The 13,633-nt window shown below is 42.0% G+C and overlaps 1 protein-coding gene and 1 long non-coding RNA gene across 3 annotated transcripts; both read right to left on the minus strand.

Moving 5' to 3' along the window:
* Positions 1–478: 478 nt before the first annotated feature.
* LOC121562428 (CD5 antigen-like) lies at positions 479–5,132 on the minus strand. The gene is made up of 6 exons (XM_045219560.1): positions 4,937–5,132; positions 4,201–4,506; positions 1,554–1,832; positions 776–1,096; positions 584–672; positions 479–490 (listed from the first exon to the last, which is right to left on the minus strand). The coding sequence occupies exons 1-6, from the start codon at positions 5,130–5,132 to the stop codon at positions 479–481; spliced, it is 1,203 nt and encodes a 400-aa protein (XP_045075495.1).
* A 37-nt stretch (positions 5,133–5,169) lies between these two features.
* Positions 5,170–7,949, minus strand: LOC121564136. 2 transcript variants are annotated; one of them, XR_006660261.1, is made up of 3 exons: positions 7,849–7,949; positions 5,468–5,497; positions 5,170–5,236 (listed from the first exon to the last, which is right to left on the minus strand). It is a non-coding gene; the product is annotated as an uncharacterized LOC121564136 (long non-coding RNA). The 2 variants fall into 2 exon arrangements; XR_006660262.1 differs by having other exon boundaries at positions 7,319–7,949.
* Positions 7,950–13,633: the final 5,684 nt, after the last annotated feature.

The raw sequence follows: 13,633 nt of genomic DNA on the forward strand, positions 1-13,633 counted from the left end.
GATTATAATAATACATGGACTAATAATGGAAACCCTTCAAGATAAAGAATCTAAGAGAAACACTAAATAAGATAAAGACATAAAGACAAAAGCTAAAAGCAGCAATACATTCTGGAACACAAAACAGACCTAATTGAGCTACTCTCTTAAAATAATTAAAACCCCATGTTACCAAAACCCCATGTTACCAAAACCCCATGTTACCCAAACCCCATGTTACCAAAACCCCATGTTACCAAAACCCCATGTTACCCAAAACCCCATGTTACCAAAACCCCATGTTACCATGGTTTCAAAAAAACAAACTAAAAGGAATCATGGTGGTTGCTGTCACTCTTTTTAGATGTCTTCCAAGGTTCTAGAAAGATAAACTAATTCTGAACTTTTCAGCTATTATTAAAATCCCGGTCTCTCGTTCTCTCTGTGTGTGTGTGTGTCTCTGTGTCTCATTCTCTGCGCGCCTCTCATTCTCATCTGGTTAATCACACATCTTAAACACAGATATAGACCAATGTAGAATCTGAACCCTGCTCATAGACACAAACATTTAAATGACTTGTAACGTCTGAGTAACTGTCTTTACCTTGTAGTACAGGTAGAAGGTGGTGATGGCTGTCAGTAGGATCAGCAGCACTACAACGTGTCTGATGATGAAGGCTGGCAGAGGAGAGGCTGCAAACAGAAACACCTTTGATGAGGGGACTGGTCATCATCATATAGATCTGTGGGAAATCTGTCAATGACAAAGTTAGAAGTCTGGTTCATGTTCAGTTACCTGTGACGGTGAGGGAGAGGAGCTCACACTCAGAGGAGAAGTTATGAGAGAAAACATAATTGTCATAAACACAGCTGTAGTTCCCTTGGTGGGAGTCATCTGCAGCAGGGAAGAGGAAGGCAGCAGAGTGATTGACAGCTGGCTGGGTCTGGGTTCTGTTGGAGCCGGTGAACGTGAGGAGGAAGGAGCCTCCTGGGTACTGTGGCTGAGTGGAGCAGGTGATGGTGAAGTTGTAGCCCCTAAACACTTCGGGCCCCTGGTGGCCCCTGGAGACCCCTCCCATTGAGTCAGTCAGGAAGATATCAGGCTGGACCAGGAGATCTGTAACAATAAAAGAGAACAAGAAAAACCTCTTCAACTAGTTTCCTATATATATGACAATAACATCAGCATGTAACAGTGCTAGCCACCCTCCCTCACAGGGCAACATGAGTAGTGGGCCTACAGTCACTGAGACAACATATGTTGATATCAGGCTGAAGCAGGACATCTGGAACAAGAGGAGAGAAAAAGAAAACGTAGCTCCTCAACTACTTTCCTCATTTAGATATGACAATAACATGACATGTGACAGTGGCAGTGAGTAGAGACGTTCACTAAGATAACACTCAAATACAAAAGCATTCTGGGATATTTAAGTTGTATTTGATTCCTACTTGACTGAGTGATCTATTTTGCAATGCAGATTTACAAGCTAAATAGTCATCGTGAGAGGTGCAGAGGAAGTTGTATGAATGAAGGAAATCAGTTGAATATAATTATAATATCTTGATATTACCTGAGCAGATCACTGTGAATCCAGGAAGGAGATAATTTATTCTCCTACACTCCCTCAGTGAAGGCTCAGACCCAGAACATTCAACACCAAACACTCTAGTGGTGTTTCCAGGTAGAACTGAAACAGTGGAGCCACAACCCAGCTGTCTACACACTACTGCAGCTACAGCCTCCTTGATCCTGTCTACAGCTCCCACAGTCCTCCACTCTCCCTGGTAGTACCACTCCACTCCACCAGCACAGCGACTGCCTCCTCCCACCAGCCTCACATCATCAGGCTCTGAGAAAAGGAGAGAGACAGTAACCTTACTATTTTCTCACTAAAACACATCTACAGTGGGCTCTAAAATTACTGGCACCCCTGACTGCACAAACAATACTGTCCTTTATTAATGTTTCAATGGAACCAACCAAAATCATACAATTATTTAATACAAAATAAATGTCACCAAAATCAAGGTTTCATAATTATTGGCACTCCTCATTTAGTACTTAGTGCAACCACCTCTGGCAAGGATACAGTGGGGGAAAAAAGTATTTAGTCAGCCACCAATTGTGCAAGTTCTCCCACTTAAAAAGATGAGAGAGGCCTGTAATTTTCATCATAGGTACACGTCAACTATGACAGACAAAATGAGGAAAGAAAATCCAGAAAATCACATTGTAGGATTTTTAATGAATTTATTTGCTAATTATGGTGGAAAATAAGTATTTGGTCACCTACAAACAAGCAAGATTTCTGGCTCTCACAGACCTGTAACTTCTTCTTTAAGAGGCTTCTCTGTCCTCCACTCGTTACCTGTATTAATGGCACCTGTTTGAACTTGTTATCAGTATAAAAGACACCTGTCCACAACCTCAAACAGTCACACTCCAAACTCCACTATGGCCAAGACCAAAGAGCTGTCAAAGGACACCAGAAACACAATTGTAGACCTGCACCAGGCTGGGAAGACTGAATCTGCAATAGGTAAGCAACTTGGTTTGAAGAAATCAACTGTGGGAGCAATTATTAGGAAATGGAAGACATACAAGACCACTGATAATCTCCCTCGATCTGGGGCTCCACGCAAGATCTCACCCCGTGGGGTCAAAATGATCACAAGAACGGTGAGCAAAACTCTCAGAACCACACGGGGGGACCTAGTGAATGACCTGCAGAGAGCTGGGACCAAAGTAGCAAAGCCTACCATCAGTAACACACTACGCCGCCAGGGACTCAGTCTTTTCCTGTAATGTTTGACAAGGTTAAGGAACACATTTGGAGGGATTTTGGACCATTCCTCTATGCAGAACATTTCAAGATCCTTCACATTCTTGGGTTTGCGCTTATCAACTGCTCTCTTCAACTTAGCCCACAGATTTGATTGGATTGAGGTCCGGCGCCTGAGTTGGCCATGGCAGAACATTGATTTTTTTTTGTCACAGAACCATTTTTGTGTGGATCTTGAGGTATGTTTTGGGTCATTGTCTTGTTGGAAAGTCCACCTACCGCCAAGACCCAGCCTTCTGGCAGAGAAAACCAGATTGTCAGCCGAAATTCCCTGATACTTGGTGGAATTCATTATGCCATCAATCTTAACCAGTGCCCCTGGACCTCTGGAATTAAAACAGCCCCAAAACATCACTGACCCACCACCATATTTCACTGTGGGTATGAGGTGCTTCTCCTTGTATGCATCTCTGTTTCGACGTCAAACATGTCGATGCTGTATCTGACCAAAACGTTCAATTTTGGTCTCATCTGACCAGAGCACCTTCTTCCAGTCATAATGTAAATGACATTTGGCAAACTCAAAGCGCTTGCGTCTGTGTCTTGGGGTCAGAAAGGGCTTTCTTCTGGCAAACCTTCCAAAGAGCCTGTGGTTGTGGAGGTGGCGTCTGATGGTGCTTTTTGAAACCTGGTGACCCCAAGACGCCATCAAGGCCTAAAATTCTTTCACAGTGATTCTTGGGGATTTTGTTGCTTCTCTCACCATCCTCCTCCCTATCCTGGGGGGCAAAATGCATGTGGGTCCTCTACCCGTGAGGTTTTCATCTGTTCCATAACTTTAAAAAATATATATAATTGCCCTGACAGTGCTCAGTGGTATATTCAATCGTTTGTGGATCTTCTTGTAGCCATTACCAGATTTATGAAGGTCTACGACCATCTGTCTCTTTTGAACTGCCAGTTTTTTTGTTTTCTTCATGGAGTTGGATGACAAAAGGATAATGTATGTGTGTTACCTCATTTTTATACACTAGTGAAACAGGAAGTGATGTAATGGCTCAATATACTTCCTTAACACTTAGATAAACTAAAATAAGTGGAATTTTATTCCTGGTTTAATTTTGGTAGATGTTATTTACAATAATCTTTAAGGGTGCCATTAATTGTGAAACCTTGATTTGGAGGACATTGCTTTTTAATTAAATCAATAAATCATTTTCGTGGGTTCCATTGGAACATTAATATAGTACAGTATTTCTCACATGTTGTTATTTTCAGTTTCTCTCTATAATTATAGTGTTTATATTTCTGTAAGTATTGTTTGTGCATTGCCAGACAGGGGTGCCAGTAATTTTGGAGCCCACTATATATTGCCTCTCATATTCTTCACTCCAGGTGAGAAACAATGTTGATTGAGTGACAAACTGTTTCTTACCTGAGCAGGTGAGTCCAACAGCATTACCAGGTAGGCAGGTGTTGTTTTTTCTGTCTGAGGTGTCACAGTCCAGGAGAAGGGACTCATTGCCTTTACACTGGAACTCTTTATCCCAGGTCTGACCCTCACCTTCTCCATAGAGCCCCCCCTGTAGAGCTGCAGGAGCCCCACAGCCAAGCTCCCCACAGACTACCTCTGCATCCTGCTGGTCAAAGTCAGCTTCACACACTGAGGCCCAGGACTGATTGGACTTCACCTCCAGTCTCCCAGAGCAGAAGCCAGCTCCATCCACAAGCTGCACAGACTCTGGAGAAAAAGAGTTTGTTGAACATTCAATCTGTTTTGTTGATGACACTGTCAAGGACTAAACACAAATATGTTGGATAAAAGATTGTAGTTTGCTATGTTTGATACTGTAAGAGGAAGAAATGGGTTCTTAGTCACTCAGGACAGGGTTGGGAATAATGCAGGCAGGAGACAGGAATTAGTTCATTTCACTTTATAGAAAATAAACAGCTGGACATCCATCAGGCAGCTTCACTTCAGTAACATCTGAACTACAATGATCTGCCCATGCACATCTCCCATAAATGAATATAACAAACACAAATATAATGTTTAAATACATCTAACATCTCTCCCTGTCTTTAAATGAAATGAAAAACACATAAAACATGATATATGCAAATATTGTATAATTTACAAATTAAATCTCTCAATATTACCAGTGTCTTACCTGAACAGATCACATGAAGAGAATATCTACCATTACAGTCAGTAGGTCCTACTCCACACTCTCTAATAGTAGACTCATCTCCACTGCATCTCCATACTGTGACTCCTCCTCTTCCATCTTCAACCAGAGGTCCTGTAGATGCAGCTACAACATTCCCACAGCCCAGCTCTCTACACACAACCTTAGCCACTCTCATGGTCAACCCTATAGAACATAGACCTGACCACTCTCCTTTATAAAAGGCTTCCACTGTCCCAGAACAGGAAGTGGTCCCATTCACCAGTCTGACTGAGTGTTCAGCTGTAAACAGCAGAGAGGAATACACAGTGGTGAGGACAGATTATGACAGGGCTTCTGTTATTCTAACAGCAGTAATGCTTTGTGGTTGACAAGTATTAGTAGTTCCATAAAACAGTACTTGTTATTGGGTTTTAGAATGGTGTGTATCGACACATTAATTTCTCCATGTGGGATAATAAAGTTGACTAATATTGAACTGCTATAATCATTGTAGATGTATACTCTACCTACCTGGTGGACTGATGCTTTGAGCCTGGATATCTGAGGAGAGAGAGAGAGAGAGAGAGAGAGAGAGAGAGAGAGAGAGAGGCAGAGGTTAAATGAACATCAACATGACCTTTCATGATGTGATGGGGAAGATAGGCTTATCGATGGTATGATGCAACAACACACGTGTGTACACACACTATAGATACAAAAGTATGTGGACACCCCTTCAAATTAGTGGATTCTATTTCAGCCACACCCCTTCCTGACAGGAGTATAAAATCGAGCACACAGCCATGCAATCTCCATAGACAAACATTGGCAGTAGAATGGCCCATACTGAAGACCTCATTGACTTTCAACGTGGCACCGTCACAGGATGCCACCTTTCCAACAAGTCAGTTTGTCAAATTTCTGCCCTGCTGGAGCTGCCTAGGTCAACTGTAAGTTCTGTTATTGTGAAGGGAAACGTCTAGGAGCAACAACGGCTCAGCGTGAAGTGGTAGGCCACACAAGCTCACAGAGCGGGACCGCCGAGTGCTGAAGCGGGTAGCGTGTAAAAACTGTCTGTCCTCGGTTGCAACACTCACTACGAGTTCCAAACTGCCTCTGGAAGCAACGTCAGCACAATAACTGTTAGTTGGGATCTTCATGAAATGGGTTTCCATGGTTGAGCAACCGAACAAAAGCCAAAGATCACCATGAGCAATGCCAAGCATCGGCTGGAGTGGTATAAAGCCCACCGCCATTGGACTCTGGAGCATTGAAAACGCGTTCTCTGGAGTGATGAATCACACTTCACCATCTGGCAGTCCAAAGGAAAAAATCCACGCAGCAATGTATATTTACCATTACCTCACTAATGCTCTTGTGGCTGAATGGAAGCAGGTCCCCGCAGCAATGTTCCAACATCTAGTGGAAAGCCTTCTCTGAACAGTGGAGGCTGTCATAGCAGCAAAGGGGGACCAACTTCATACTAATGGTCATGACTTTGGAATGAGATGTTTGACAAGCAGGTGTCCACATACTTTTGGTCATTTAGTGTACATTCCCTTTCCATGGAAATGTGTAACTCTCTTTGCAGATGAGTTTATATCTAATTTAATACCTTTGCTTTGTCTGTTGTTGAAATCATTCATTTCAGAGGTCAGAGGTCAAGCTGAGCCGGACCAAAAGTGGAAGAGTGGAAAAGGTTACTGGTTGTGATGACATCACTGGTTAGAAGTCAGTGATGAAAAGATATTCAGTTGACTGCATGTTAGTCTGTTGATGTTAATTTAACCTCTCTCTCTCTCTCCCCCTCCCTCCCTCCCTCCCTCCCTCCTGTTGATCTTGACTCAGGTAACAGACCTCTAACTTCTACCCCCCCTACTCCTGCTCTAACATACAGTATCTCACAAAACTGAATACACCCCTCGCATTTTTGTAATCAATAACATCATTATCTATATACTACCAACAACATCATAACAATACTCTACATCATAATCAATATCATAACATTGATAATCAATAACATCATTATCTCTATACTACAAACAACATTATAACAATAATCTGACAGTTTGAACCAAGGAAGCCTTGTGGTAGACCAATGTGGTTGATTAACAGAGCATCTGAGTGTGTCCCAATAATATCTCCTTTCTCCTGAAGTGTGCACTTGTTCACTACTTCCCATAATCTAAAAGCATTGGATTGGTGGAGGCATGGACTAGTGGGAGTTTCCACCATATTTATAATGTTGATGTAACCCTATCACCACAGGCTCAGATAAATCCATAGAGTAAAAGTATGGTGAAAAGGTCCACTCAGTACATAATAAACCTGGTATGACTAAACTCGCTAAAGAAAAACCAAAGAGACCAGGGTTCTTACCTACAGATAGAATGTGTATATAAAAAGAATGAATAATGAATGATCCACTTGCAAACAATTGGCAATACACACAATACAATAATATTTTAAGATAACCTAAACCCGGGTGCTAAACTGAAAATGTTCGTTGGCGCCGTTGGAGCTATAAAAACAAACAGTCTAACCCCACAGTTATCACGGTAGAAAGCCCTTGAAACCAACAGTTGACTATTTATAATCCAATAGGCAGAAAGTGCCCTGCATGCATCCGAAAAACGATGTCCAGTGTCCCCGAAGCCCTTAAATGACCTCAGACTAAACTGTCCTCTCCAGCTCCCGATCCGACGAACCCAAGCAGCTCCCGAAGCCACTGCCAGTGGCACTGGAACCTTCGTCAATACAGCCAAGCAGCAAGCGAATTGAGACGACTCATTTCTAAAATATTCAACTATACATCTTATTTTGTTAAGGTAAGTAAAGTAGAGTGCAGTTAAAACCAATTCGGGTAAAAAAAAACGTACACAAAATGTTTTCCAACTTCACAAGCGCACCTCTCCCCTCTGTTCACCTTCCCAAGTCCTCTCACGTCACCCCGCTCCTCCGCACACTCCACTGGCTTCCAGTTGAAGCTCGCATCTGCTACAAGACCATGGTGCTTGCCTACGGAGCTGTGAGGGGAACGGCACCTCCGTACCTTCAGGCTCTGATCAGTCCCTACACCCAAACGAGGGCATTGCGTTCATCCACATCTGGCCTGCTGGCCCCCCTACCTCTGCGGAAGCACAGTTCCCGCTCAGCCCAGTCAAAACTGTTCGTTGCTCTGGCACCCCAATGGTGGAACAAGCTCCCTCACGACGCTAGGACAGCGGAGTCACTCACCACCTTCCAGAGACACTTGAAACCCCACCTCTTTAAGGAATACCTGGGATAGGATAAAGTAATCCTTCTACCCCCCCTTACCCCACCCCCCCAAAAAATAAAATAAAACATATTGTAAAGTGGTTGTTCCACTGGCTATAAGGTGAATGCACCAATTTGTAAATCGATAAGAGCGTCTTCTAAATGACGTAAATGTAAATGTAAATGATGTCACCATAGTCTAGGACCGATAGGAACGTTGACTGAATAATCTGCTTTCTACTGTTTAGCGAGAGGCAGGACCTGTTTCTATAGAAGAAGCCCATTTCTATTCTCAGCTTCTTAACTAACTCATCAATATGCTTTTTAAAAGACAGCTTTTCATCTATCCAGATTCCCAGATATTTATAAGCAGGGACACAATCAATATGGACACCATTCAAAGTACATTAAATCAGTTATTTTGATGTGCACTAGAGAACAACATATACTGAGTTTTCCCTGCATTCAATGCTCATTTCAGGTCAATAAAGTTTTTCTGTAATTCCATGAAGGCAGACTGTAGTTCAGATAGAGCCTGGTCAACCGTGGGGGAAATTGCATACACAGCAACTATCAACTGTATACAAGTGGAGGTTACAGTTTTTTATAGACAAGTCAATATTGTTAATGTAAACAGCATAGGTGTAACTTTGGTTTTAGAAGTGGGGGAGACATAACTTTATTTATATTCATTTTTGTTTTTATCCAGTTGGATAAACACTCCAAACAGCCTACCCGACTGCTCAGAGTCAGAACCCTCCACATGGTCCTAAAGCACACTGTCGCCTGATTTAACACCATCAGTAGATACACATTGAGTTCTATCTGTCAAGTCATTTTTTTACCAGTTACATGCAGCCTGGTCTAGGCCAATTGAGCCAAGCCTCTGAATTAGCAGTGAGTGATCAACAGCCTTTGACAGGTCAATGAAGAGGGCAGCACAATGTTGCCTTTTATCCTTACAGTGAACCACATCATTTATAACTAGGGATGCAGCAGAGATAGTGCTATGACCTGGTCTAAAACCCCACTGATGTACATTTACAATACATCTTAGCTGAGAATTAATTAAGGATTCTAATATTTTAGCTAGGCAAAAAAGTTTATAAATGGGGCGATAATTATTTAGGTCACAAGGGGTCACCACCTTTGTGAAGGGGGAGTACATGGGCCGCCTTCCAAACCTTGGAGATAGTACTAGATATAACTGTCAGGTTACGGGTTGATGATTCAGCAATCAGGGGGGCAGAGAGCTGCAGTAGAAATAGATCAAGCATATCAGCCCCAGTGGATTTTTTTTTTTTACATCAATCTTAAGCAAGACATCTAACACATCACAGATAGTAAATAGTTGAAATGAAACAAAGATTGACTAGAAGTTGACGGGTCAACCGTTGAGTCAGCTAGAGGCCGGCAGAGGGAAGAGCAGTCGATTGGCTGACCAGGGTCAACTAAACCACCGTTTCTCTCAAATAAAAAGCCTGCCGAGGTAACATGATGATTAAAAGCATCCCTTATTCCATTCTTCTCAGTTATGATGCCAGAGTCAGGCAGAACTCCCTCCTAGCTCGAAAAACCTACCCTATTGTTTCAGTTTGTTAGGGACAAGAAACGTATTCTACCTAAGCTACATCAACACAATGTAATGAAGAATGTTATTATTGTTTTCAAGTGAGTAAACAACTATAGTCTAGGCTGTAAACTGCAGTGAATAGCCCAGGTCATTTGAATAACCGTTCAAAAGCCAGGCGTTTTGAATACATATTAATTTCAAAATAACTGCATCTAGCCTGTCTGATTTGGATCAGTTATGGGTTTTTACTCGGCAGTTTAACCTAGAAGGTCCAGGAACATTAGCAGGACAGTAATATTCTCTATTTTGTCATGATGTATCATCTAACAGAAACAGGCTAATGCATATGAATTATAATAATGCGTGAGCGCGGAGGAAGTTGGATCCATTCCTTCCGTGTTTGGCGTCAGTGTTTTCAGCAGCGTTAGAAAATGAGGTGGGGACTCCTGGGGTCCTCTCTACTCTCTCCTGGCCTCCTTCTCTAAACCCATTGGAGAAGGTAATTCTAACCTAAAATGCTACACGGAAGCAACAAGCAGCCAAGCAAAATGGTCTTGAGTGGCAACCAATCTGCCCAATTAGCTGTTATGTTTCCATACACCCACTTATGTTGAGCCTCCCACTTATTTAGCAACAACCACTTTCAGACACACTCCATGTATGCAGTTACCCTCTGGGAGAATCTCAATAGTATACTCCTCCCGTTCTCTCTCTTCACCTCCTCTAAACCCATTGGAGGAGAAGGTCAGAGGGGCGGGACCTCTGGCTTTCTCATCCAATGGGTTTTGAGAAGGAGGCGAGGAGTATGCAATTGAGATTCTCCCCATGACTGTGAAAGGGTACCATAAAGTAGTGTGCACTGTATAGAGCTCGCCAGCTTGAAGCCTAAATGAATGGGGAAAGAACAGGGTTTTGGGATAAACTCTGAAAATAAGGTCTGAGGTGAACACAGACTTAGTAGATCTTATATGTTTTGTTCTATGAGATAATTTCAGTCAGTTAACATGACCTTTATGAATAATGAAGCCTTTATGTTTTGTTCTATGAGATAATATCAGTCAGTTAACATGACCTTTATGAATTATGAAGCCTTTATGTTTTGTTCTATGAGATAATATCAGTCAGGTAACATGACCTTTATGAATTATGAAGTCTTTATGGGCTTTTTCGTTTTCAGTTACCCAGAGGACCCTCTCATATGCATTTTACCAGTAACCCTCTGGTCTAATGAGTCTTCTTAAGTACCCCCTGTGGATAGTCCAAGTACCCGCAGGGGTCCTAGTACCCCTGGTTGGGAAACACTGCTAGTGAATAGGGTCCCTTTGTCTTCCTGTCATGCAGTCAAATGTCCACTAGATGGTGGTGTTCATCCAGTCTGGGCCAGGGTTGCACTACAGAACTAACACTGCTGAACCAGGCCTACGGTGGAAAACAATCCTTTATCAAGGTAATGATTCCATTCATATCTAGCCAGGCCTGTATTCATTTTTATATAGTATTTTAGATCCTAATGAATAACATTACATGGACAATGGGGACCTGATCCTAGATCAGCAGTACTCCTATTTTTCTCCTGATTGAAATGGCAAAACCTCACCACACGCACATTACGTTCATTCTCCTAATCAGCTACGTTAATTATCCTAACCCGCTACATTAGTTCTCCTAACCTGCCACGTTAATTATCCTATCCTGCCACGTTAATTATCCTAACCCGCTACATTAGTTCTCCTAACCTGCCACGTTAATTATCCTATCCTGCCACGTTAATTATCCTAACCCGCTACGTTAGTTCTCCTATCCTGCCACGTTAATGATCCTATCCTGCCACGTTAATGATCCTATCCTGCCACGTTAATGATCCTATCCTGCCACGTTAATGATCCTATCCTACCACGTTAATGATCCTATCCTGCCACGTTAATGATCCTATCATGCCACGTTAATGATCCTATCCTGCCACATTAATGATCCTATCCTGCCACGTTAATTCTCCTAACCTGCTAAGTTAATTATCCTAACCTCCCACATTAATTATCCTATCCTGCCACGTTAATGATCCTATCCTGCCACGTTAATTATCCTAACCTGCCACGTTAATTCTCCTATCCTGCCACGTTAATTCTCCTAACCTGCTAAGTTAATTCTCCTAACCTGCCACGTTAATTATCCTAACCTGCTACACTAATTATCCTAACCTGCTAGGTTAGTTATCCTAACCTCCCACATTAATTATCCTAACCTGCTACATTAGTTATCCTAACCTCCCACATTACTTATCCTAACCTGCTACATTAGTTATCCTAACCTCCCACGTTAATTATCCTAACCTGCTACATTATATCTCCTAACCTCCGCAGTGGCGTGTATTCATGGTTGCCAAAGGAAGCCAGGCTTCCCCCAAAAAATGACCAAGAAAAAACATATAAAATAATGTATCTTTCATCTCTCTGTGTTTTATCATTTTCCTTCAATTAGCAAGAGGCTGAATGTATCTCACCTAAGAAAGCATCTGAGCGAGTGAAACGGTGCCCCTCTGTCTCTGTATGTGTAGGCCATTCTATCTGATGCTGTCTGGTTAAAAAGAGTATGACATTGCTGCCGCCCTGTAGCATTGAATGCTAACATTTGGCCTCCCTTGATCATAAAAAATTAATTAAAATACCAAATAGCGTTGAGCTAAACTGTGAATGGTCCTGAAATAAATCAAATCAAATTACAAATTGCATAATGACCCCTGCACCCACACGACCCCCCACGCGACCCCTCGCACCGCCCCTAGGAGGCCGTCCCAGAGTTTGGGAACTACTGATCTATCTGATGCTGTCTAGTTCAAAATAATATGACACTGCTGCTGCCCTGTAGCATTGAATGCAAGGGAAGCCAGCGAACATTTGGCCTCCCTTGATAATACAAAATAATAATAAAAGCCAATCAGCGTTGAGCTAAACTGTGAATGGTCCTGGCACTTACCCAGAAAGAAATAAAATACAAAAATGTAGCCTGATTAGCCTACTCCTGTCTATACAGAAATAAATAAAAGCATTCAAAATAGGGTACTAAAGCATGATTTGGCCACAGAAGATAATTGATTAGCTTCTTTAAAATATATATATGTTGTGGATTGTTTTAAATCTCATTGCCTACTGTCAGAAGGAAAGGCAGCGTGCGCAATATCGACAGATAATTGTTGAGTTGAGGCTGTCAGGGAAAAGCAGAGGCCCAGCCAGGCATATCGCAATATTTCCAAATACAATCGCGGGAAAACATGATTTGGAAAGCAAATGTCTATTGCTGTAAAGAGAAGGCAGTGAAAATACTTTAATCTTTCTTTTATATAGTTATCAAAATTCTCAAATTAATTGAGTGAACAACAGTAAGGCCTATCTTATTGGCACCAGCAGAGAGTATCATTGTTGGGACAGTGCCACTCTTTTTCAGAAAATAATGTATGTTTTAAAGTTAATTTCCTTCAATTCTGAACATTTTGCCATGGGGCATAGAGAAAATGTTGCCGTTCTGAAGCAAGTTTTCTGCAATTCTACACATTTTGCCAAAGGGTGGAGGTAAATGTTAGCCTTTTTTAATATGATATCTGATAATCAATGGGCCCCAACCCGGTCGGTAATTCGACCATTCTTACTACAAGACTAATTTACCAATCTAATAAAATGTTGCTGACATGGGCTAATTGAGTGACTGCTGAAGCACAAATGTCTAAATTGCACCTTGTGTATTCTATTATTCTAACTCAACAGTAAGCTGATACCCCGACTAACGGTTTATAGACCAGACAATGAAATGATCACAACTGATCTGGTTGTATTATGGCTTTCCCCCCCAGTAAATTTACCCACACACCA

The sequence above is a fragment of the Coregonus clupeaformis genome, unplaced genomic scaffold (genome assembly GCF_020615455.1).
Source record: "Coregonus clupeaformis isolate EN_2021a unplaced genomic scaffold, ASM2061545v1 scaf2479, whole genome shotgun sequence".
Lineage (NCBI taxonomy): Eukaryota > Metazoa > Chordata > Actinopteri > Salmoniformes > Salmonidae > Coregonus > Coregonus clupeaformis.

Bases quoted from the DNA above. Each gene is read 5' to 3' on its own strand.
- LOC121562428 (XM_045219560.1), bottom strand. From the start codon at position 5,132: ATGAGAGTGGCTAAGGTTGTGTGTAGAGAGCTGGGCTGTGGGAATGTT. The intron at 4,507-4,936 runs GTAAGACACTGG...CTTTTTCTCCAG, and splicing joins TCTTCATGTGATCTGTTCAG to AGTCTGTGCAGCTTGTGGAT. The intron at 1,097-1,553 runs GTAATATCAAGA...TTATTGTTACAG, and splicing joins ATTCACAGTGATCTGCTCAG to ATCTCCTGGTCCAGCCTGAT.